Source organism: Ornithorhynchus anatinus, chromosome 18 (assembly GCF_004115215.2).
Source record: "Ornithorhynchus anatinus isolate Pmale09 chromosome 18, mOrnAna1.pri.v4, whole genome shotgun sequence".
Taxonomy (NCBI): domain Eukaryota; kingdom Metazoa; phylum Chordata; class Mammalia; order Monotremata; family Ornithorhynchidae; genus Ornithorhynchus; species Ornithorhynchus anatinus.
Window position 1 is genome coordinate 35,458,437 of NC_041745.1, and position 26,306 is coordinate 35,484,742.

The following is a 26,306-nucleotide window of genomic DNA, read 5'->3' on the forward strand; positions in this document are numbered from 1 at the left end:
ATCCCCATTTTACAGATGAGGTAACTAAGGCGCAGAGAAGTGAAGTGACTTGCCATGGCCATGCTGTTTCTCAATGAATGCTCATTGCTTTAACATTTTGAAAGAACATGAATTGGGCAAACCTAGCAAACCTCTGTAACTTGTTGGGGTTTTTTGAGGGGGTGTCGGGGGAGTGCTGAAGCAGTGCTAGAATGAATAAAAGTAGGAAAAACTGTCATGAGGGGGAGACGAGAAACCCAATAGTAATAAGTATGGAACGGGCTAACCAGCCCGCCGATCAAGCGTTTATATGAAATCACAGTGCATCAATTGAACTGCAGCTCTGATACTTAAATTGGATCTGGTTGAAGATTTGCACAGCTACTCATGATGCCCATGGGATTGGTTTGGAAAAAAAAACAACCCAACAAAAAACACCCACCAAATAAAGTCAGCAACTTGCTGCTAGTAGCTTCAGTCCCCTGCTAGAATGGAGCAAGACCTCAGGGATTTTTGCTTTAATTATTTTTTAAAAATGATTTAAAAGTTCCATGCTTGAGGGTTCAATTCCCTCGCCCTGCTGACATCACTGTTCCTGTCCTGAAACCCTGTTTCATTTGGGATGAGAAGAGGCTGGTGTCCTGAGGGGCTCCTTTTCCCTTGCCCCCCTAGATAACCATTACATCAGCAGCACAGGGCTGTGGCAAAGAAGGTCACGACAGGAAATCTGGGCAAGTTGGGCTAATATGGGGATGAGCAGATTCCTCTGCTCCCAAATGTCCATGTCCATAGCTACAGCAGAGAGAAAGAGGGCCAGTCCTTTCCCTTACTTCCTCGTGGACATCTCACTTCTCATTAGTCCCTCTGAGTGAGGAAGGGAAGGAAAAGAGGGGAAAATTAATTGACCTTCCATCTTGTCTGCAGTTCTGGTAAGAGTTGGTGTGCAGAAGGTGGAAATTGATAAGGAACAAGAGATTTCGACATCTCTTGTGGATTTCAATTACCCTATCCCCTAGTAATATGGATGCTTTGACCATTATGCTCAATAAATTAATACTATTTACTGAGTGCTTACTGTGTGCAGAGCACTGTACAATACAACAGAGTTGGCAGATATGTTCCCTGCCCACAACAAGTTTACAGTTGAGAGGACTCAAACAGCTCTGAGGATAATTCCTTGAGTATTACTGAACGAAACACTGAGAGGATTATTAGGTTTTAGGCTTGGACAGAAACACACAAACAAGTCAACACAGTCGAAGGGGAAAAACAAAATAGTTGCCGCTATTCAGACAGTGAGAGAAAGGGGAGAGATTCACATTTTATTCAGATACAAACTTCTCGTTTTAATCATGCTTTGGGGATTTTTCAGGTGGGAGGCTTTATTTTTTAATAAGATTGTACCTGACTGCTATTCAGATGCAACACAACGGATGTTCATCATTCAAAAAAGAGAAAGGTCATTTTAAATTAAACCCCGAAGATGCGCTGAAAGAATTCAAACAATGTTTGGGGTTGGACAAGCTAATTAGAGCCAAAGAGAAAAACTAATTAGAAATGACTTCAAAAGAGTATTTTACACTAAATAATTCTGAATAAATCTTTGGAAGTTTTTAGGCACTAAAGAATAATAATATTTTACATAATAATATTTTGAAGAGGAACAGTTACCATTTCTATGACAGGTCTTGTACAATTCAAAAGGGAGTAGATGGAAGGAGCAAAAAAGGGAGATTCTTTACGGTTACTCTAGGAGTTAGAGAATGCTTGTGACAAGAAGGTAGTTGATGGCTTGGTTTACACAGCCTAATTGAGATGATTATTATTTTTAAATGTGGGGTTGTTGTGCTAATCAACCATAAACATATGGTATGTAAAATGCATGCTGTTAGGGTTAATTAATGTATTTCTACCATGTATCTGTATTTCATAGCTTCAGTCTCCCATACAGCCCTCTTATGAAGTGCAGTAAAGCAAACACAATTTTACAAATTGCACCTCTCTCTATTGGTGAAACCGATACACCATTTCCCCTTCATTATCTCCGATATTTCATTTGCAATGATAATGAGAGGCATTTCCAGCAAGAACATTTCTCCCAATGGAACTGATTAATGGGAAGAAGCACTGTACAGACTAAGGGAAACCGGAGAATCTCCCAAATAACTTTTAATTTGTACACAAACAAGATTTTTTTTGCCACAGCATCTGGATGGGTTAGGTTGAATATGGTGTGCCTCTGACATCAATAAAGGCCTAAGCCATGTGTTATTTTTACCTTCCACAACCCTTGGAGCACAGCACAGCACAACAGAGAAGCAATGTGGCTTAGTGGATAGAGCACGGGCCTGAGAGTCAGCACCTGGGTTCTAATCCTGGTTCGGGCACCTGTCTGCGGTGTGACCTTCGATAAGTCACTTCACTTCTCTGTGACTCAATTCTCTCATCTGTAAAATGGGGATTAAGACTGTGAGCCCCATGTGGGACCGGGACTGTGTCCAACCTGATAAGCCTGTATCTACTCCAGTGTTTAGTACAGTGCCTGGTACATAGTAAGTGCTTAACAAATACTATTTTTTTTAAAAAAACTACGATACAATTTAAGGCTGATTGTTGGAAGCCAACTCCTCGGGACTATTTAGCCGGAATGAAAACTTCCTTCCCATCCACTGAAAGAGATTTATGGCAGCCACGGGGTTCTAAGGATTTCTGTCAGCATGGGCCGTGATGGAAGGAAGGGAGATTAAGGAGAACGAGAAACCTTCAAGGAAAGAATGCAAGATTCCATTGAAAAGACTTGAATGAAGGGAGAGAAGTGTCAAGCACAAACTGAGGAGGGAGGTAAAGAAAGACGTGAAAACCCATGCATCCACTCCTCTGGGCACAAGCAGAGGAGCCTTGCACAACCCGGACCCTAAAATAATTCCCTTACCCAATCATGGGTGCTGGAATAGCCCCTGTATCCCCCATCCCCCTGGGAGTGAGGCCAGGTTCCCCTTTGGATTCTGACAACACTGGACCACAAATCTTAGCCTGGGCCACCAAATTAGTCCCATTTTCCCTCCCTTGAACTGTCCCTCTCCCTCTTGGCCATTTTTGGCTTCTGATTTTCACGGGTCCTGGGCACTCTCCCGCAATCCTTGTACACCTGTCTCCCATGATTACCTGATAATCCAGCATGCTGAAAGTGGGGAAAAACTGGAGAATGCGAGATTCAAAGAAATAGGGGAAAATCCAGAAAATGGGCAGCTCCTTACTACTGTCACCTATCACAAAACAAAGAAGAATATAAATGTAACATGAATATTAAAGACAAACAAAATGCGCTGGATAAAGAGCACCCAGCATTTGTAGGATGAAAAAGTCCTTGGGCTCAAAAGTTCAACAGATACCATTCTTCTACTTCTTATTGTTATTATTACGATTATAGTTTTAATTAACAGTAGCCCAAATATTCTAAGATGGCAAACGCTGGTCCGCATAACAGTTAAAATTTGCTGTTTGCTAAAGTGCCCCAGGCATTTAGCTTATCCCTAAATAGGTCCCCAAAATGGGTGAAGGCTACCTGAATATAGAGCTAATTTGCCTTCTGAAAAAAGGAAACAGTATTCAAGGAAACGTATAAAGAAGACGAAAATGATCTAGATGCACTGAGTCACACTTTTCTTTGAAAAGAACGCTGATTACTTACAGTGTGGAAGTTTAATTGAGGTCACTAAGAACATGAACCATACATGTCTCAAGAATTTGAAGTTGCTTCCCATTTCATGGCTTGCATCTCCACCTCCACTGCCGAGTCTACTGTTAGGGCTACACCCAGACCACCAATTAGAGGCTAACTGGGATCCTTACGCCAAATATCCCTTCCAATCTGAGTTCTTCAATGCTCTGGTTCAAGAGCTAACACCTACCTGCATCTCGGAAAAAATAAATGGACTCAGATGGCAATATCTGTGAAAATTTGGACATCTATAGTGACCTGCACTTTAAGTTTCATAAACTAGTTGGACTGAAAGTGTCTCCACTCTCCATTTATACATACCACAATAATAATAATGTTGGTATTTGTTAAGCGCTTACTATGTGCCAAGCACTGTTCTAAGCGCTGGGGTAGACACAGGGGAATCAGGTTGTCACTTGGGACTCACAGTCTTAATCCCCATTTTACAGATGAGGGAACTGAGGCACAGAGAAGTTAAGTGACTTGCCCACAGTCACACAGCTGACAAGTGGCAGAGCTGGGATTCGAACTCATGAGCCCTGACTCCAAAGCCCGTGCTCTTTCCAATACCACAATGCCATATAAACACAAATCCCACTAACATTTGCTCATCACCTCCTCAAATAAGTTATCTATGGACAGGAAGTTACTAATATTTCAGTTCCCTTTTGTTAGTTATTTCATGGATGCACTGATTCAATATTTTCCTCTGTTTAGCTGCTCACATGACTCTAGAAGTAAACAATATTGACTTTCCTACCAGGATACATGAAATACCTACCACTGTCACAGCCCTCTCTCCACAGAGCCATCAGCTTCCTGAACGTAAATGCCAGAGGCTCCACCAAACCACCGAAAGGAGGGTCCATCACCATAATGACTCCTGAGCCTTTGTCTTCCTGTAAAAATTTTCGGCAGATTTCCAGAGAAGCCTAGAAGAGAGAAGGGAAAATTCCCCCAAATTGAAGGACGGGTTAGAATGGACACTCTCTGAAGACGACAGAAACATCGGTGGTGGTAATCAATCTTATGCATTGAGCACTTATTTGTGCAGAGCACTGTCCTAAGCGCTTGTGGCAGCATATGTTCAGATGAGCTAGCATCTCTACAAGCTTCGGCAATGCAGACAGTATGGTCCAACTCGGTAACGGGCTGATTCTCTTGGCTAACATTATCTGAGAACCTTCAGAGGCCATAGCACTGGAGGGCCATATGTTTCAGATCAAAATGAGATTTTCTCCGCTAAGCTAGAAGTGAATTATATTGGCCTTAGCACATCAAAAATATTTGCTTTCCGGTTTCCTCACTGCCACGAATCAACCATTTTAACTAGATTTAAGATTTATTTGTCTTCAGTTTACCAACAATTACAAACTACGTTACTTTTGGCCATCCATTTGGATCCTGGATCAATGAGAATTCTAAAATTAACCAAAAAAACCTCACTCACTTGAAATATAACGCCTGCATTCTACATTAAATCTTTCACTCATTGTACTACATTTAGGAAGATTTCTGTACATCCTTTGCAGGCACATAAAAATACATAAACTCACAGTTTTATTTATCCACAAAACTGTTTAGGGACAGGGCACTACCCATTGCAACATCATTTCACAGCACTTTACAGAGTAGTTTCCTAGTAATTACAAAGTTAACACTTGACATGCATTGTAATATTTCTACAGTGGAAAGTACACTTAACGGGAAAAGTTACGCATTTAAAGCTGCACCTGTACTAAGTCCTTGATCAACTTACTTTGCAACACTTTTCTACTCTCCATCATTAAGGGTGAGCCAACAATTAGGAAACTAAAAAACTGGGCTTAAGTTTCAGAGAACTGGGTACACACTGTATATTACAACAGGAACCTTTCAAAGCTGAAGCAGATTTAGAAGAGGCACTTGATCAAAGGAGAAACTTCAAGATTCCTCTGCTGTTTCCCAGAGGAGGGCCTTCGCTACCAGTTGTGGAATGGTAAATCGGCGAAGTTAATTATTTTCAGTCAGGACTAAAGAGTCACTTCTCTCCACACCCCTGGCTACATGACCTAGATAGGACAAAGATGATGTTGGAAACCCTCCAAATTCCATGGGGTGTGAAAGTGGGCAACCCTGGCCAGAGTAAAAAAAAAAATGGACAGAACTTAGTAGGGTGAATCTGGGGGACGGTAAGGGTTACTGTCCTTTGAAGTGATTAAGGGCATCTGAAAGGAGACATTCTACCGCTCCCTCTAGACTGTAAGATCCTTGTGGGCAATGAATGTCTGTTAATATTGTGATATTATGCTGTTCCAAGTGCTTAGCACACTGCTCTGCACATAGTAAGCACTCAATAAATATGACTGACTGACTTGTCCTGGCACTGCCATTGGCCTTATGTTTATTGCTAGCAAGGCAGGTACAGGTGCAGGTTAACCCATCCCATGCCAGCAGCTCTTCAGAGGCCTCTACTGGTGCAGGAGGCCTGACCAGAGTTTAACCGCTCTCTGAAAACTTTTGTAAAACGGAAGCTCTCTTCCATTTCAGCACCCTCGCGATAACTGGGGGCGTAGAGTAAGGAATTTGGAAAAGGAAGAGGAAGCATCCCCAAATCCTGACAAAATTACCTCTTGTTTTAATGATTCTGTCGTTCTTTCTCATAACTGATCACCTGGGGTATATCTGAGTTTAATCTTATCCTTATCTTGTTTTGGGATTCATATTAATAGCAAAAAATTTTTTTAACAATCCAGATGGGAAGACTTTCTGTGTGTGTGTGTGCGTGCGCACGTGCAGAGCATACACACATATACACCTATGTTTATACATGTATAAATATATATGTAGGTTCACACACATACGAGTGAAAGAAAGGGCACTATAATCTTGCCTCAAAACATTTTCAAGTGTTGGGTTTTTTTATATGAAAATGAGAACATAAATGAAATCGGTTTAGCAAACAGCTGTGAGGGAGACGGCCAACAGGCAAATATCTTCCCACTTCATCTAGTCCTAATTGCTTTTTCCCCAGACCGGGAATGAAGGCCAGCTGATGCTGTCACAGAAGAAAGGGAGCAGATGCCACGGAGTAGCTGGAAAGTAAAAGGGAGACAGGAGATCCGGTGGAAAATGTGAGGTGTGGTATGTAGTTCATTACAAAATTCCTCGCTGTCTCCCCTCACAGCATAAAGTAATCTCTGGGCAGTTGCAAAATGAACTCTACCATGCCTGTAAATAGCCACATCCGGGCCTAGCCTATTTCACTGATTGTATCTGATTCAACAGGAATTACAAATATTGTAATTGACCTTGAAAAAGATGAAAAAATGACTTCCCAAACAAGCTGCTAGACATCGAACATATATGCCAAGAAGGAAAAGCTGGGAAATTGATTTAGTTCCACTACAGAAAAGAAATACGTATTTCATAGATGATCTGATTTAATCATCTCTCAAAAGTACTAGGCAGAAAAACAAGGGATGTCTTTTAAACTCTAAGTACTGTATTCTGGATCAACAGAAGCAATATCATTCATCAAGTCTATTACTCTGAGAACACACTACTGAACAGACAACTAGCGAACACAATAGTTACTCTGCTTTCATTCTCAGTAAGATTATAGGGTTGCCTATCCATGTGATTTTATAAACTACAAATGGCTTTAAGCTATACTTAAAGATGCTTAGAAATATACAAGATACATTGTAGTAATAACTATTAATTTGAAACATGTTTCAAAGAAACAGTATCAAGTAAATAATTTGATGACTACCATCCTAAAGTGACCTTTGTTTCTCACCTAAAATTTTTACTCTTAAAGTGAATTTAGTTCTTCTGAAAGGTGCTAGTTCATGGATGCCATCAATGGCTTTCCCCCAGATTTGGGCTTTGAAGTATCTGGAAAAAAAAGTTATTTTTGCTATTCCACATTAGTTGCACTTTTGTAGAAACTTGGGTTATGGGAGAATCATCATGGATAGGGAAAGTGTCTGCCAACTCTGCTGTACTCTCCCAAGTGCTCAGAACAGTGCTCTCAGTAAAGCACAAAAATAAACACCATTGATTAAATAACTGATTCAATGGGAATTAATGGGTTGGGAGGTAGGTGGGTCGAAGAGATCCCCATGAATAAGAATGATGGCATTTGTTAAGCGCTTACTATGTGCAAAGCACAGAATGACAATCTTTGACACATTCCTATATTCTATTAGCAGTAGCAAATAGCACTATGCTTTTTAACCTTTGCCACTCACTGTTACTTTTACTATATTAAATATTGTAAAGTTGCAAGACCCAAAGAAGCACAAGGACCCGAATGGTTCAGCACAGTGAGGCTGAGACAGAAGGTGGGAAGCCTCATGCGATCCAGCTTGGTTGACCCCACGGACACGGGCGTAACCGTTTCTTCCTACACCACATCTCCTTGGGCTAACACATGGATCGTGTTCTAACTGGAATGGTCTCGTACTGTGGGGACACCTTTCCACAACCAAGAGGAATCCCACGCGAGTCGGGCTCTGGGTCCCACCTGATCATCTTGTACCTATCCCGGCACTTAAGATGCTTGGTGAGCCTTACCTTTCCGTCAAAGAAGTGATGGTTAAACATATTGTAATGGCAGAAGCTGTCTTCGGCATAAAACTGTGAATATCTGTAAAATAATGTTTTTCTATTAATCTACAGGAATTTTAACAATTTTTTAAAAGCAGACATGTAGCCACACTTAAATTGAGCTAATGAATAAAATCAATTTTCAAAAAAGAAATACAATTACCTATTGAAAGATTTTAGGTTGTTCGCTTTCTCTTGAGGAAAACAAAAGTGCTCTCCAAATTTCTCATTGATTTTTATTATTATTGTTATTATTATTATTTGTTAAGTGCTTACTATGTTCCAGGAACTGTACTAAGCACTGCCGTAAATACAAGCAAATTGGGTTGGACACAGTCCCTGTCCCACAAGGGATTCACAGTCTTAATTCCCACTATACAGATGACGCACAGAGAAGTGACTTGCTCAAGGTCCCACAGCAGATAAGTGGCAGAGCAGGGATTAGAAGCCAGGTCCTTCTGACTCCCACGGCCATGCTCTATCCACTAAGTCACGTGGCTTCTCCACAGTCTGTTCCACAATCATGTGGAGCAACTACTTTTAAGCCCTCATTTACAGATCAATGAGCAGGCACAAGAAGCCTAGGGGATTTGCTTAACCTCACGTGGTCAGTGGCCAAGCGATGGGCACTTCTGAAACTCAGGGGTTTCAACTGGGTAATAAATTACATGCGACCCCATATCTTGAGCTTTACGCAAACTGGACTGGTTGGTAAGTCTGGATAATTCTTTACACCTTATGCATTTAATAATCTCAGATGATGATTTGTCAATATTTATGCTAATAGCTGAAATGGCGAACTGGAAAAAATCTTCTTTTCTGAAGAATCTAATTTCCCAAAGCTGATCACATTCTAGTGTCCCTGGGGGGGGGTGCCATAAGGCCTCGGCATTGGCCCCAGTGAAGCTTTTCTGACCAGCAGGGCCAAGCTGCAAAGGCAACTTGGGATGCAGGGAGCGATTAGGGGGCTGGAAGCCAAGGACCCCAATGGGAAATGGAGTCCTGACCCTCGGAAGGGGGGTTCCAATTGGTTCCAAGATCAGCCTGATCCGCTCGTGGTGGGCATTCATTCATTCATTCAATCGTATTTACTGAGCACTTACTGGGCGCAGGCCACCGCAGGGAACGCGTTCTACCAACTCTATTTTATTGTTCTCCCTCAAGTGCTCAGTACAGTGATTTGCTCACGGTAAGCACTCAATAAATACGACTGACTGATTAATTCCAGCCCTCGCCAAAATGCTGGGATTGGGTTGAGGCCCAGAGGTGGATTGCCATCTGGCAGGATCAAAAGTTCTGGAACATTCCTGGTGGGCAGGAAGCTCATCTCCCAGCTCTGTTGCCTTGTGCTCCGCACACTGTAGGCGCTCAATAAATACCAATGATCGATTAGTCCACAGCCCCTTGAAGTGTCCCAATTGGTCACATCTCCCTCCTACCCTAGAAATCTTCTAAGAGTGACCAGAACCAGGTCAGCTCCAGCCATATTTGTTGATGGGGTCATTTTACTTTCAAATGAACTCTCTAGTTCCGTTAAACACAGCGTACGAAGGAAAGTTGCCGACATAATTTCAGCCACATTTGAGTAATAAGGGCTATTAAAAAACACAAGTGAACACATGGATAAATCATTCATTGAAGCCAGTTGATTTAAATCTATTTTCTTTACACAACAAAGCACTACTCGGTTCTCTGAAGAACAATCAAGATTTCACAAATGGGGATATTTAGGGGTTCATTTTATCATCTATGAAATGCTGGTCTTTCAAAACTACAGATAAATGCCTACTGGGCTTTCTTCATCTTTGTTCATGCAGAAATTATGATAATAATGTATGAGGTTTCTAATTTTAAAGCCTTGAAATAGTTGCTTAGCAAAATACTTCCTTTTGGACACTGAAAACCATATCATTCTTTTTGACCTAAACTTCATTGCCAGGATCATCATTCTCATCATCACCAATATTCACTTAATGCTTTCTCTGGGCAGAGCACTGCAATTTCCCATCCATAGCTTCTTTCTGCACTTAGTATAGTGATTTCCACACAGTAGCCATTTATTTACTACTACTACTACTACTAAGCACTTGGGAACATAAAATAAAGGAAGAAAAAACGATCCCTTCCCTCAAGTAGCTTCCAGCTTGATGGAAAGCTGCCATCATAGGGAAGCAGTGTGGCCTAGTGGATAAAGCACAGGCTCGGGAGCCAGAGGACCTGGGTTCTAATCCCAGGTCTGCCATTTGCCCTTAACGTCTCTGTGCCTCAGTTTCTTCAACTGCTAAATGTGGATTAGATCTCTGTTCTCCTTCCTACTTACACCGGGATCCCCATGGGAGACCAGGACTGTAACTGGCCCGATTAGCTTGTATCTAATCCAATGCTTAGAACAATACTTGATGCTTAACATATACAGAAAACAAAGAGACAAAAAACTGGGATGTGATTCCAGAAGATCTCTACCTACTGGAACCCTACTAAAAAATCCCAGGAACACTGGCTATTCCAGCAGGTTGAGTCCCAAACCATCCCATCAAGGAAGGGAATCATCAGGGACTAAGTGGGAAAGTCTAAAGAGGTGGGTGCTGGGAAGGGGCACACAGGCATATAGAAAGTCTGAGAATTGTCCAAGTGGGGAGGCGTTGACGTGCCAGGGATTCAGGGAGGAGAAGCACAGTTGGGTGGGCAAACACAGAGGAGCTGGATGAAAAGATTCCGAGTGAATATTCCGGAGATGATGATGAAGACGACAGTGGCGATGAGAAAGAATTTAAATTTTGCAAAGAAATAACCAAAGAGTTATGGTGTGTTACCTGGCATAATGGCCCCCTGCAAACTTTTCTTAGAAACCTAATGTATCTTTTTTGAAAGAAAGGTACATCCGAAAAAGAAAACTGCACAACTCCCCTCAACAACACTTACAAGCTGAAAATGCCGCCCTCCTACAATTTCAGCTCATTTCCTCTTCTACAGCAGTCAGTGGAAAAGGAGGACAGTTGGTCACTGTCTTCTACAAATATCCCTTGACATATTTGCCAAATAGGTGGAAATCGAATAATAATTCAATAAACACACATTTGTACCAAGGGGACTCAGAAGTCCATGATACGAAAATATTAAAAAAGCTGGTTTCAGGCAAGGCTCATGCCAGTGAGGAATTGACTATTACTGTAAATCAGCACTCTATAAACCCATGCTTCCTTAAATTACACAAATTCTCCACAAAAAGAACCCCCTAAAAAATGAAGGTTCAAATAATTTTGCACCTGGAGAATTCAATTTGAAAACCAAGGGCTCTAGGGAAGGAAGGACATGAGACATAAGTTACTTTTGTTTGCAAAGTCTTGGCGAATGGGATTGTTTTGTTTCGTTCTTTTACTTCATCAGCACTTCTCTATCTTCCTCTTTCCGCACCCCCAAAGACAGTAAATGCCAGTTTTACGATTGATCGGATTCCTTAAAAATCCCAAACCTGGCAGCTTAAGACACCTGGACTGCAAGCCACCACAAGCAGGGACAGGCCAAGAGCAGAGACTTCAACATTGAGCTTTCATCAAGAAGTAAACAAGTGAGCATAATTACTCATATTTTAAATTATGAAAAATCTCCCAGTAGTGCCCTCTTCAAATGAAATTGGCCACAAAGAATTATTCTCTCCATTGAATAAGCCAAACAAAACCAATCAAGGATGAATGCACTAGAAAACTGCTCCAAAGGACGTCCATTCATTTAATTTGGCCATTCATTCTCTTTAAATAAGAGTCGGCTCCCAAATGTGAAACACGCATTCTGCACAGGAAATGTAATCAGGAACTGAATGGAATTAGTTCACGAGATCAACCTAAGAGATTCATCTTTTTAAAATAACTATATTCAGATGATAGTTTGCAAAATACGGTTTCATATCCTCCATACCCAATTTGTAATTAGAGTCTGAGGAAATCAATCTTAGCCAATATTAGCCTTCCATCTTTTCCCCTAAGATGGCGCCTTTATGCCACTTTGGGATTGAACGATTCCCGCCAGCCTCTGGGGCGGCCCACGGAGCTACTGGTTGGGGATGGCAGCAGTGCAATATAGGAGGGTCTCCGTCCCTGCTCGGTGGTGACCCTCTCTCCCCCCTCTCCCCACAGATTCTGGGGTGAATGTGAGGTCGGGTGAACCGGTCGGGATTTCTGGAGCTCCCACCTCCAGCTCCCCCTTTGTGGCAGCAGACGGTGGACGCTATACTGTAAGCAATTTGTGGGCAGGGAACAAGTCTACCAACTCTGCTGCACTGTATTCTCCCTAGCGCCCTGCACACAGTAAGAGCCCAATAGATACCAAAGTTTTTGTCGGCAGGGCAGGTTAGGGAAGGTCCAAAAATCAACTCTGCTGCCTTGTGGGGTTTAGAACACATCAGACACCAAAAAGCTTTCCCTCATGAACAACTCTGTCCTCTAAATCACAGCTGGGATAGGGTATGCAGATAATAAAAAAATAAGTCCAGAAACATTGTGCAAAACAGAAGGCAAGGAGAAAAATAAAACAACTTAAATATTACACCTTGTAAACTTACCTAAAATCAATATCCAGCAGGAGGCTTTTTATGCCAGACTCCTTGTCGCCTGATGCTTTCAATCTGATCAGCTCATGTAGCCTGAAGCAATTAATGAAAACAATTTAATAATAAATTACAAACACCCAACAGCTGGACCCAGCAAAATAGTCCAGAAAGACTGAGGCTCTTCTTTCAATCACATCTGATTCGATGGAGTTCTCAGATGAAAAAAGCATTGGAATTTGGCAAGCTCACTGTACAAAAATCAATCTCTCCATTGTGTTAATGCTTAAAGGTGACCGTATTTCCTGATGTGAAAAACAAAACCCGCAAATTAGAGAGAAACAAGAACGAGCTTTTTTTTTTTTTTAAAAAAAGGCTATTCAGTAAAATGCCTATTTTGTTTATTAATACTCTGTGTTTTCTAGGCTTTCTTTCTTTGGATCGAGGTGGCCAAAGCGTGCCACGTAATTTCACGTGATGCTGTGCCAGCTCAGCATGCCTTTTTGAATGCTTCCAATATTATCTTGTTTTCTTGAGGAACACCGAAGCCATGACTGGGAAATATAGTTCAGGTCCTCCTGGGTTAAAATATTTTAATGCAGGGCATTCTGTCCTGTGTCTTCTGTGGGCAGTGGACTGAGATAGGAGACAGAGTGCCTGCCCCAGCCTGCATCCAAACCCCCCATGCATGGGATTGAAGGAGTTGGGATTCAGATTCCTCCTTTCCACCTGAGCTAATGAAACGATGTTCTTACAGTCCGAGGCACAGAGCGGCCTAGAGGAAAGAGGTCGGGCCGGGGAGTCAGAGGACCTGGGTTCTAATCCGCCGTTTAAATTTTCTACGCCTCAGTTTCCTCATGTGTAAAATGGAGATTCAATACCTGTTCTCCCTCCTACTCCGACTAGGAGCTCTCTGTGGCCTGTATCTACTCCAGCGTTTAGAACAGTGCTGGACACATACTAATTACTTGACAAAGACCACATCACGATAATCATCATGACTTCCTAGAAAAGCCATTCGTCTCTCCCCCGCTTCCCCAGATCTCTCTAAAAGGGAAGCGGCAGAGCGGATTTTGGGGTGCTTTACCTTGGAGTTCCCACAGAGAGAACTCTTTTGAATCCGAGGGTAGAAATTAAGTCTACCAAGAACTGACAGCTTCTGTCAGCAAACAAATACTGAGCATTTGTCTTCTTGTTCTCCAGAGGATAGAGGAGTTGACTGGGCCTTTTTAACTGGGCAGTAGAAATGTCCCCAAGTACATGATGCTCTGAGTGCTTCCCCCAATCATCTGGCAGCAGCAGCTGTTGACAATTCTGGCAAAACTTCCTTTGGGAAAGGGGTAGTTGAATAAATTTCCAGTACCTTCAAAACAAGAAGTACAAAAAATGGGTAAGTTTGTATATCCCTAAAAGAGAGTATATTTTTTCCTATTTTGAATAGTCAAATGATCAAAGTTACCTTTTTAGTTTGTATCTGTCTTTACTCTGAAATAGAAGAACATCAAATAGCAGACAAAGAAGAAAAGAAATCTGAGAAATATTGGCCAGGGTTTATGGCTGAGAGGAACTACAAGGTAGAAAAGAATCAGCAATTTTATAAGAAAGGAGATGCTCCAATTTAGCCAGTGAATGAAGATCAATAACCATTTCAAATGTGAATTTAATATATTAGTCAAACAACATTAAGGTCACCATTACTACTATAATGTTAGGTCTATTGACAAATCCATGGATTTCTGGCTTTTAAGTATTACGCAGACTACCTCCATGGAATAGTCATTACAAAATGAAAAGTTAAGATCATTCTTCAAATTCTTACGACGCACCAGCAAGAAAAATCACCTTCTAAAGAAAAGATGCTGGCTACAAAGCGATTCTCTTCTCAGCAAAGTTATATTGATGAAGGCCAATTAAAACATGATCACCCCTGCTCCCTCCAAAATGAAAGGCATGGTCCATAATCTGGAAATATGTCAGAAGGCTTTTTTAAAGATATGGTCTTGACTAGCAGTCCTGAATTTGATTTCTTATTTTCCTCCTTAAAAGGTTTACCAAAGTCAGCATAATTCCTATTGCGCTTCGTTGAAGGAAATTGAAGAAAGAACACATCCGTCAATGAGCCCAATTCTCCTAGTGACTGAAGCTGCTCTCTAGGCACTTTAGGGAGAGTATTTATTATTAGCCACCTCAGGGAGGGGGTGATTAGTACAGGGCTCTAGCGTGTACCTCTGTAACCAATAGAGGAGTTTACGTGGCCATGAGGCGCTAGATAATGACATAAGCAATCTCTCATCCAGGCTCCGACAATGACACCTTTAGGAAGGTGCGTGAAGGAACCATGTGATGGCTGCTCTTTTCAATCCACCTTCACGGTCTGGGTGTACCATGCCAACTAACATCCCTAACGCCCCCCATCTAAGGAAGGAAAAAGTGATCTGAACGACTGAGACACCCCATCTCTTTCTCTCTCTCTCTCTCTCTCTCACATATCTACCTCACAACCATCAAAGTGTTCTGAAAATTCCTGTGGTTTCAGTGGAATCAATTCCCCAAACTCCAAGGGGAACAAAGGATCGGGGAACTTCCTGTAGAGTCAATCAATCGCTTTAACTGAGTGCTTACAATGCGCAGAGCACTGTACTAAGTGCTCGAGAGGGTACAATACAACATAATTAACCGATACGTTCCCTGCCCATATAATGAATTTAGTCTAGAGGGAGAGACAGGCATTAATATGAATAATCTCTAGATATGTACAGAAGTGTTGCGGGTTTGGGGGTGAGGAAGAATAGCAAGTGTCCAAAGGAAACAGTTTGAAGTCCACTGATAACGCAGGAGAGCGAGCCGAGGAAAAGAGGACTTAATCGGGGAAGGCCTTTTGGAGAAGATGTGGACTGAATAATGCAAAGAAAGTGGAGAGAGTGGTGGTCTGGCATATATGGAGGGTAGTGGAGGGAGTTCTAGATTAGAGGAATATGCGGGAAAGGGGTCCATGGAGAGATAAATGAGTTCGGGGCACAGTGAGTAAGCTGGCGTTAGAGGAGTGGAGAGTGTGGGGCTGGGCTATAGATTAGTGAGGTGAGGTAGGTTGGTGCGAGCTGGTTGAGTGCTTTAAATCTGATGGTACGGAGTTTCCGTTTGTTGTGGAGGTGGATGGGCAGCCATTGGAGGTTCTTGAGTGGGGAGACGCGAATGGAACGTTTTAGTTGATAAATGATTTGTACAGCAGAGTAAAGTATAGATTGGAGTGGGGAGAGACGAGAAGCTGGTAAGTCAGCGAGGAGGCAGACGCAGTAGTCGAGGTGGATAGGATAAGTGCTTGAATCAGCACGGTAGCAGTTTGGATGGAGAGGAAAGGGCAGATTTTAGCAATATTGTGAAGGTAGAACCGACAGGATTTGGTGACAGACTGAATATGTGGGTGGAATGAGAAAGACGAGTCAAAGACAATGCCAAGGTTATGGGTGTGTGAGGTAGGGAGGATAGTGGTGTTGCCTACAGTGATGGGAAAGACAGGGGGAGGACGGGGCTCGGGTGGGAAGATAAGGAGTTCAGATCCGGACATGTTTAATTTAAGGTGTTGGCGGGAAACCCAAGTAGAATGTCTTGAAGATAGGAAAAAATGCAAGACTGCAGGGAAAGAGACTTCAGGGCTGGAGATGTAGATTTGGGAATCACCTGCACAGAGATGGTAACTGATGCCATGGAAGTGAATGAGTTCTCCAAGGGAGTGGGTGTAGAGGAAGAACAGAAGAGGATCTAGAAATGAGCCTTGAGGAATTCCTACTGCCAGAGGGCGGGAGGCAGAAGAGGAGCCAACAAAAGAGACTGAGAAGGAGGGGTCAGAGAGATAGGAGAACCAAGAGAGGGACGTGTCAGCGAATCCGAGGTTGGATACAGTTTCAAGAAGCGGTTGGTCTACAGCATCAAAGGTGGCTGAAAGGTCTAGGGGGATTAGGACGGAGTAGAGACCATCAGATTTGGTGAGAAAGAAGGTCAATGGTTACCTTAGAGAGGGCTCTTTCTGTGGTGTGAAGGGAGTGGAAGCCAGATTGGAGGGGATGTAGGAGAGAAAGAGACGGTCGGGGCAGAGGAACAGGAGGTTTGAGAAGGGAGCTGAATGTCTGGAACAGCTGGTGGGGACAATGGGTATGGGAGTGAATTTGGAAGTCAGTGAAAGGTTTTCTTTCACTTTCTCCCGGGCACTAAGGTTCACCTCGAAGTATCTTGGAAGCCACGGCTTCGTCGTCTCCTGAAGGTCTAAGATAAAAATAGGTTTATCTTGAAAATAGCACAAAAGTTCCTATTCATATGATAACAGATCTTTAGCTGCTCTTATCTAGGATGAAAGCAGAAATTTCAGCAATTTAAATCCCAACCACTGCAGTCGGTAAAAAGGGAGGAGGGAGGGAGCTAACGTCTGGCTTTCTTCAACTCAGTTTAACCACAGCCAACTCCAGGGTAAGAAAGCCAAGTAGCACTGTAGGCATTTCGCCTCAGATCCTGGCAGGGTGAGCTCCTTCCTCAGCACAGAGGCTAAATTACGTTTAATACACTGGAGGCACGGGGACAATTGGGAAGGATTTGAAAAACAAATTCTGCTCTATCTGCTGTGCAGAGAGGACCCAGGGTTGGTGGGGCGGGGCAACTGCTTTGCCCAGAGGACAATGACTTCTGGTGATAATAATAATAAAAATATTAAGCACCTTTTTTAATGGCATTTGCTAAGCGCTTACTATATGCTAGGCACTGGGGTAGATATAAGGTAATCAGGTTGGACAGAATGTTCCATCTGGGGCTCACAGTCTTCATCACCAATTTACAGATGAGGTAACTGAGGCCCCAAAAAGTTAAGTGACTTGCCCAAGGTCATACAGCAGACCAGTAGTAGCAGACCTGAGATCAGAGCCCAGGTCCTTCTGATCCCCAGGCCTGTGCTCTACTCACCAAGCCTTGCTGCTTCTCTATTCACTATGTGCCAAACACTGTACTAAGCAATGAGGCAGATACAAGAAAATTAGGCTGGTCAAAGTCTCTGACTCACATGGGACTGGCAGTCTAAGTAGAATGGAGACCAGGTACTTAGTCCCCATTTTGCAGCTGAGGAAACTGAGGTCCAGAGAAGCGACGCGACTTGGCCACAGTGATGCAGTTGGGATTAGAACCCAGGTCCCCTGACTCCCAGGTCGGTGCTCTTTCCACTAAGCCATGCTGCTTCTCATCGAGACCTTCAATTAATCCTTGGGCCCACCCAGATTCAGCCCAGGCCGAAGGGCATCCTCTTCCTCCCTCACCCATAGAGCTCCTTAGACGAGCAGCCGTGTCAGCGGACAGCAAACCAGGGCTTTGAGGACTTTCTGGGGACCATCATCATCACCAACAATGGCATTTAATGAGTGTTTACTACGTGCAGGGCACTGTACTAGGCACTTCGAAAAATACAACAGAGTTGGCAGACACATCTGTCATCCACAGTGATCTTACAGTCTACAGAGGGACAGGCTAAAGGCCTTTGAGCTGATCTCCCCAAACGGTCCCTGGTCCCAAGCAACAACGCTGCCCTTGAGTTTTGCCTCTGTCTTCTATCCTCCCCAGGCCAAGTTCGATCTACCTCTGTGGAGGTAAGAAACACCCCCACCGTGTCTTTCCAGAGATGCAGCCTCTCGTTGTTAAGGCCCTCTTTGGGCTGAAGTTTGGCCTCTTTTTCATTCAGAGTAGACGGGGCGTACTTGCCGAGAGGCTTCTCTCTTTGTGCTGACGGACTGGTCCCGCCATCCGCCCGACTGATAGCTGCTTCCAGGAGTGCCAGAGATCGAAATTATACCTCTAAATTATATAAACTACTGATTTCTTCATAATAATGTCTGTCTCCCTGTCTAGACTGAAAGCTTATGGGCGGGGAACGGGCCTGCTAATTCTGTTGTACTCCCGAGCGCTTAGTACAGTGCTCTGCACATAGAAAGCACTTAAATAAATACCACTGATTAACTGATTACCTCACTCTACCCTGGAGGAGGGCATGCTCTTCACTCAGAGACCTTCCCTGACCAACCCATCGAACCCAGGCCGATGATCAATCAATCGACTGTATTTATTGAGCACTTACTATGTGCAGAGCATTGTTCTAAGCGCTTGGGAGAGTACGATACAATAGAATTAGCAGGCCCATTTCCAGCTCGTAATGGGATGATGACCTGCGATTGGTCAGGGAGGGTCTCCTCCTTGGGCTGGTCAGCAATGGCACGGAAAAACTCTGCCTTGCAGTTGGCCAATGCGGTGGGGGTGATGTCAGGATGCTTAAGGTAGACTCCAGGGCAGATCTTCACTGGGCTCTCCCCAAACAAGGGGTGGGTTTACACCACGCAGATTCAGGGGTATTTCAAGTTAAAAAAATAATAATAATACCCATGTCCAAGTATTGTCACTTGTTTGGGGGGTGATTTTTTCACTTCAGTACAACATGGGACATGCACTGTGTCCCACCTGATTATCTTGTATCAACGCCAGCTCTCAGTACAGCACCTAGAACATACTAGGCACTTAACAAATACCATTAAAAAAAAAAAAACAACTGAATTCCTCTAATGCAGATTTAGAATACTCTGCATTCCTAGTCAGTGGATACTAAAGGACACAGAAGATGTTGGATCCTGACTCGCCTTTTCCTAAATTCCACGTTATCCAGCTCAACCAAACTCTACAGGGTCCTCCCTTCCAGGACCTAGAGTTCTTCAGCAGATACTCAACCATCAAATCAAACAAATCATTTAATTCAATCTCCAGATTGCTAGTTACTGTTCGTCATGGCCTAGCAGCCCTGTCTGGGTGAAAGAGCAAAGATCTGGGAGTCAGAGGACCTGGGTTCTAATTCCAGCTCCGCCAATTGCTTACTGTATGACACTGGGCAAGTCACTTCCCTGCTCTGTGCCTCAGTTACCTCATCTGAAAAATGGGGATTAAATCCTCCTCCCTCCAATTTAGACTGTGAGCCCCACGTGAGACAGGGATGACGTCCAACCTGATAAGCCAACCTGATAAGTATTTGCCCCAGAGTTTAGAACAGTGCTTGACACATAGAAAACGCTTAACATAATACCATAAAAAAATTATAGGCCTTGAAAAAACATGAATCAAGACTAGGGATTCATTTCATTTTTCCTGATTGGTAGCAAACGGGTCTTAGCTGACTTCATCAGGAAGTGTCATTCGTTGTTCTTAATGATGCTTCGCTCTGGAAGGTACGAAAGAGGGTAAAGTTTTTTCCTCAGCGAGACGATGATCGTTCAGCATAAGCTTTTAAATTTAAAATAATTAAATGCAGAGATTGAAAATGTTGGTAGGAACAATGTGAAGACATGAGAGCCTGCTGATTATTCAGTTTTGTACCTTAGTCCCATTTTCTACACATACCCAGTAAAAAAGCATTTTGACTGCTCAGCGCAGCATGCTCACAAATTGCAGGCTAGCATTTTGAAATGTCATTTTTATTGATCTCCATTTGATGTTCCATTTGCCTTTTCTAGAGTAGACAAATTATGTTTGTGGCATTTCCCTAATAGCAGACTTTGTAAATCTGAATTAAAATGAGCATTGAAAAAATACCACCAAAGGAAATATCAACCAGACAGAGCAATGTGGGGGCACAGAAATTAATGCTGATTTTAGCATTCAAATATGGTTTCTAAAGGACTCTAGGGCCTATGGTAAGGAAAGGGTCATCACGTTTTGGCCCAGATTTTGGAAGAGTATCTAATGGAAAACAGCCACTGGATTCTAAGCCTAAAGGACAGCAAACAAATATTCTGTTTTAGAGAGAGGCAAAAGCTTTCTGCAAGCTTCCACCCTGTACTCCCAAGTTCCGTGAAGACAATAAGCAGGATGGAAAAAAAATTACATGTAAAGGCAAACAATACAACAGTTTGGACATACTGGAATTAATTTCTTCTCACTCTGGGAAGCATTTTATTAGTTCCCTCTATAGACTGTAAGCTCATTGTGGGAAGGGAATATGTCTATTTATTATTGTACTGTACACTCCCAAGCGCTTTGTACAGTATTCTACACACCATAAGCACTCAGTAAATATGACTGAATGAATGAAAAGCTCGTACTATTTTTCAAACCAAATCACACCCATTTTCCTCCTTCCCAAATATTGCCGTTACCCATTTGTTTCATCGAGGGACAGCGAGAAGTATCAGGATGTGCTGTCTTAGTAATAATAGGCTGGGCACCTTTCCACATACTGCACGTGAGACAGAGGCGGTTGGCAACTGCGGTTGTAAGCTTCTCGGGCAGCAAGTCTTGCTTCTGACAACTGAAAAGAAGCAGAGGCCACGTAAATTCACATTCTCAAAGAGGTCCTGAAAAGAGAAAAACCCGTCAAACTGAAATGTAAAAGCTCAACTAGTTGACAGCCTTTCCCCAGAAAACCGCATCAGAGAGCTATGATATCACAAGAGAATTCAAAACTGAGTTCTGGGTGGTTTCTGCTTTCCAGCAATTTTATGTCCCGAGACTGGGGCTTCTCAGAACATCTTGAAAAGGGCAATGGGACAGATCGCTCGGTCCAACGATGCTTTAAAAAGCAACTCAAAAATGTTCATATTTGGCTGTCTCCTCCAAACCCCTGATTTGTTTGATTTGGTGCTTCCGAGACCCTACATTTTCACATTTAAATTCTCTCATCTTTTAATGTCATTATACATCTCATTATACTCTATCTGTTCCTTCTCGCTACCTGTACTTCATTTGAGCTCCTGGCTCTCCTGCTACATTGTTAGATTTGTGAAGACAGGGATAGTATCTGTCTACCAGCTCTACCGTATTCTCCCAAAAGCTTAGTAGGTACAGTGCTCCGCCCTGAGTAACCGCTCAGTAAATACCACTGATTCCCAAATTCAGTGACACATATTTGTAGTAACTCTGTCCAAGACAAAATCAATCGATGGTATTTATTGAGTGCTTACTGGGTGCAACCGTGAAAAAACACCCCATCTCTAGCTCTACCTTACTGCACTTGAAGGCCTGTACAAGACGGCTAGGAAATAATTTAAAAACACATTTAGCCTGAACTTCAGCCGTGCTTTCGCTTATTTTTGTTGACTTGTTTCATTGCCTTTTGAAGGCCCATCTCCTCCAAGAGGCCTTCCTTCCCTAAGCCCTCCTTTCCTCTTCTTCCACTCCCTTCTGCGGCTCTGACTTGCTCCCTTTATTTATCCCTCCGCCCAGCCCCATGGCATTTATGTACATAGCTGTAGTTCATTTATTTATATTAATGTCAGCCTCTTCCTCTGAACTGCAAGCTAGATGTGGGCAGGGATTGTGTCTATTGTTATACTGTCCTCTCCCAGGCACTTCGTACAGTGTTCTGCACACAGTAAGCACTCAATAAATACGACTATCACCTACCCCAGATCTCAGGATGGAGAGGAAGGCTAATCTTCAGGGCAGGGATTCCCCAAAGTGGAGTGAGGAGGAAGAACCAGGGGGCTGGACTGAAATAGATCTTAGCCCAGGGACTTTTTTACACAGGTTTCCAGGGTGTGAAAATCCTTACTCTGCTCAAAAGTACCACCCAAGGCTAATTTCTTTTAAAACATTTACCTAATGTTGGTACTCAAAGATTCCACTAATGTTGGTACTCAAAGATTCCACGACCACCTTCCACGTCCACTGTTGCAGGCAGAGATTTAAAGAGCTGCTTTTTTCTTTTAAACCAGTTTGGGGTTTTTTTTTAATGGATACAGCAAAAGGAAGAAAAAGGAAAGATCTCAGACTACTAAAAGCACTGAGCATGTTGGACTAAAAGATATGTTGGGAAGAAGCATGGCCTAGAGAATAAAGCATGGGGCTGGGAGCCACAGCACCCGGGTCCTAATCCAGCAATGCCACTTGTCTGCTGTGTGATTTGGGGCAAGTCCCGTACCTTCTCTGTCTTCAGTTTCCTCAACTTCAAAACAGGGATTCGATCCCTGTCCTCCCTCCTTCTTAAACAATGAACCCCATAAGGGACAGGGACTGTATCCAGCCTAATTAACTTGTATCTTCCCTAACGCTTAGAACAGGGCTTGACACATAGTAAGCACTGAACAAATATCATTAACAAAAACAACAACAACAAAATAAAGCTCCTCGATCCCAGGGCACTTCTCATTGATTTCTAAATACTGATTTTCCTCATGATTAGGGACTTTGAGTATTATTGTTTTGAGGATAATTGTTGACTTAAATTAGTCTTGAAAATGCTTGGCAACAATTAGAAATGGATCATTATGTTTCCCTATTTATTGAGGTGAAGACGAATCCATAGCACTATGTCTTTGAAATTCACATTAAACAGTATTCAGTTATTCGATTCACCAGGAATACTGAGAGGACAGTGCCAAGAAGACGTGCACTGGGCAGGCACCCAATGAAAATCGTTTGGGGTTGACTTAGAAGGACAACGGAGAACGGAGGAAACTAGTGAAGGGACCAGCTGCAAAATGCTGGGGTCACTCACTGCTGGCCGGAGTTCCGGACTTTGGTTCTCGACCGATCGTTTATCGGCGGACGCTCCTCTCAAACTAGAGTTCGTTTCACTCTTCTCACAGGCTGATAAGCTACCAAACACCCCAGACAACCTCAATATAATCCTCCGACCAAATAGAATAATACTAATGATAATGATATTTGTTATGCTGTATGTGCCAAGTAATATTCTAAGCACTGGGGGAGATACTGTGGGCCTCACAAGTCTTAATCCCCATTTTATAGATGAGGTAACCGGCACAGTCAAGTGACTTGCCCAAGTGGCGGAGAATCCGTGACTTCTGACTCCCAAGCCTGGGCTCTTTCCACTAAGCCACACCGCTTCTTAAAAGTGGCAGCAGTGTGGCCTAGTGGATAGAGCATGGGCCTGGTAACAGGAGGATCTGGGTTCAAAACCCGGCTCCGCTGCTGTGTGAACCTGGGCAGGTCACTTCACTTCTTTGTCCCTCAGTTCCCTCATCTGGAAAATGGATGGAGACTGGGAGCCCCTCTGTGGGCCAGGGACAGTGTCCAACTGGATTTCCTTGGATCCACCCCACCGCTTAGCACGGTGTTTGGCACATAGGAAGCACTTAACAAATACCACGATTATGATTATTATCACAGGGGGAAATGGAAAGCCATCGTGTAAAAACGCCGACATACCTTTTCATCTTCCCACTGAAAAAAATGGCAGTCTTTCCTATCCCTACAGGCCGAGCACGCATAAAATCTTCTTGCCGCTTCTTCTCCTTGATTCCCCTTCACAAACAGGAGAGTGGGGCCTGAAGAAGAAAAAAGTGAACGGTGATCGTCGGGGCCGGGTCTCTCTGCTTGGTCTGCGAGTCCTCACCTCCCTCTCTGTGGCCGAATTGTACGTTCCAAGCGCTTAGTACAGTGCTCTGCACATAGTAAGCGCTCAATAAATACCACTGAATGAATGAGACACTTAAAGCATCACGTTTGCTTTCCAGCTCATCACCCCGTGAGCTGGTTGAGTGGTGTTTCCCGGAACTCTCAATCAATGATATCTACTGAGTGCTTACTGTGTGCAGAGCACTGGGCTGAGCACTCGGGAGGGAACGATGTAAGAGTTGGCAGACGTGGCAAGTCACTTAACTTCTCTGTGCCCCAGTTACCTCATCTGTAAAATGGGGTTGAAGACTGTGAGCTCCATGTGGGACAACCTGATTACCTTGTATCTACCCCAGCGCTTAGAACAGTGCTTGGCACATAGTAAGCACTTAACAAATACGAACATTATTATGTTCCCTGCTCTCTAGGAGCTAACGGTCTGGAGGTTCTGGGTTTCAATACCACATCACCACTTGTCTGCTGTGTGACCCCGGGCAAGTCGTTTCACTTCTCTGTGCCTCAGTTACCTTATCTGTAAAATGGGAATTAAGACTGTGAGCCCCACATGGGACATGGACTGTGCCCAACTGGATTAGCTTGTAATAATGATAATAATATGGTGGCATTTGTTAAGCACTTACTATGGGTCAGGCACTGTACTAAGCGCTTGGGTAGATACAAGTGGGATTCCCTCTGCCCTCTGCTCCCTCCCCCTTCCCCCCTTCACCTCCCTTCAGCTAAGACCCCTTTCCCTCTGCTCCTCCCCCTCTCCCTTCCCCTCTCCTCAACACTATGCTCATTTTTCTATATTTTTATTACCCTATTTATTTTGTTAATGAGGTGTCCATCCCTTTGATTCTATTTATCATGATTATGTTGTCTTGTTTTTGTCTGTCTCTCCTGATTAGACTGTGAGCCCGTGATTGGGCAGGGATTGTCTCTATCTGCTGCCGAATTGTCCATTCCAAGCGCTTAATACAGTGCTCTGCACATAGTAAGCGCTCGATAAATACTATTGAATGAATGAATTGGCCACAGTCCCTGACCCACGTGGGGCTCCCAGTTTTCATCCCCATTTTCCAGATGAGGGAACTGAGGCCCAGAGAAGTGAAGTGACCTGCCCCCGGCCACACAGCAGACAAGCAGCTTGGCTCAGTGGAGAGAGCCCGGGCTGGGGAGTCGGGGGTCGTGGGTTCGAATCCCGACTCCGTCGCTTGTCAGCTGTGTGACTTTGGGCGAGTCCCTTCCCTTCTCTGGGCCTCGGTTATGGGGATGAAGCCTGGGAGCCCCACGTGGGGCAAACATGATTCATTCATTCAATAGTATTTATTGAGCGCTTACTATGTGCACAGCACTGTACTAAGCGCTTGACCTTGTATCCCCCCAGCGCTTAGAACAGTGCTTCGCACATAGTAAAAGCTTAACCCCTACCAACACATCCTGGCTCAGGGGAAAGAGCCCAGGCTGGGGAGTCAGAGGTCATGGGTTCGAATCCCGGCTCTGCCACTTGTCAGCTGGGTGACTGTGGGCAAGTCACTTCACTCCTCTGTACCTCAGTTCCCTCATCTGGAAAATGGGGATGAAGACTGTGAGCCTCACGTGGGACCACCTGATGACCCTGTATCTCCCGCAGCGCTTAGAACAGTGCTCTGTACATAATAAGCGCTTAACAAATCCCAACATTATGAAGATTATTCTTATCTCAGAGAAGCAGCGTGGCTCAGTGGAAAGAGCCCGGGCTGGGGAGTCAGAGGTCATGGGTTCGAATCCCGGCTCTGCCCCTTGTCTGCTGGGGGGCTGTAGTCAAGTCATTTCATTTCTCTGGGCCTCAGTGACCTCATCTGCAAAATGGGGATGAAGCCTGGGAGCCTCACGTGGGCCAAGCTGATGACCCTGTATCTCCCGCAGCGCTTAGAACAGTGCTCTGCACATAGTAAGCGCTTAACCAATCCCAACATTAGGATGATTATTCTTATTCTTCCCAGGGTGTCCCCGAGCCCTGGGCCCAGACGCACCGTGAGGACATCGGGGCGCGGGGAAGCCGGCGTCCTGGCAGAGGCGCAGGTCGGACTGGCGGGGAAGCCTCCCTGGCGCCGCCATCCG

General features: G+C 43.8%; 1 protein-coding gene across 1 annotated transcript in view; it reads right to left on the bottom strand.

Annotated features, from left to right (window-relative positions):
• Positions 1-26,306, bottom strand: part of ZCCHC4 (zinc finger CCHC-type containing 4) — a 37,487-nt gene extending 11,181 nt beyond the window's left edge. The window contains 8 exon segments of the mRNA XM_001513789.5: positions 3,145-3,245; positions 4,482-4,632; positions 8,261-8,333; positions 12,852-12,932; positions 13,924-14,199; positions 21,071-21,153; positions 24,015-24,133; positions 26,219-26,306. Coding sequence (XP_001513839.3) covers positions 3,145-3,245; positions 4,482-4,632; positions 8,261-8,333; positions 12,852-12,932; positions 13,924-14,199; positions 21,071-21,153; positions 24,015-24,133; positions 26,219-26,303 — 969 coding nt within the window. The 5' untranslated portion in view covers positions 26,304-26,306.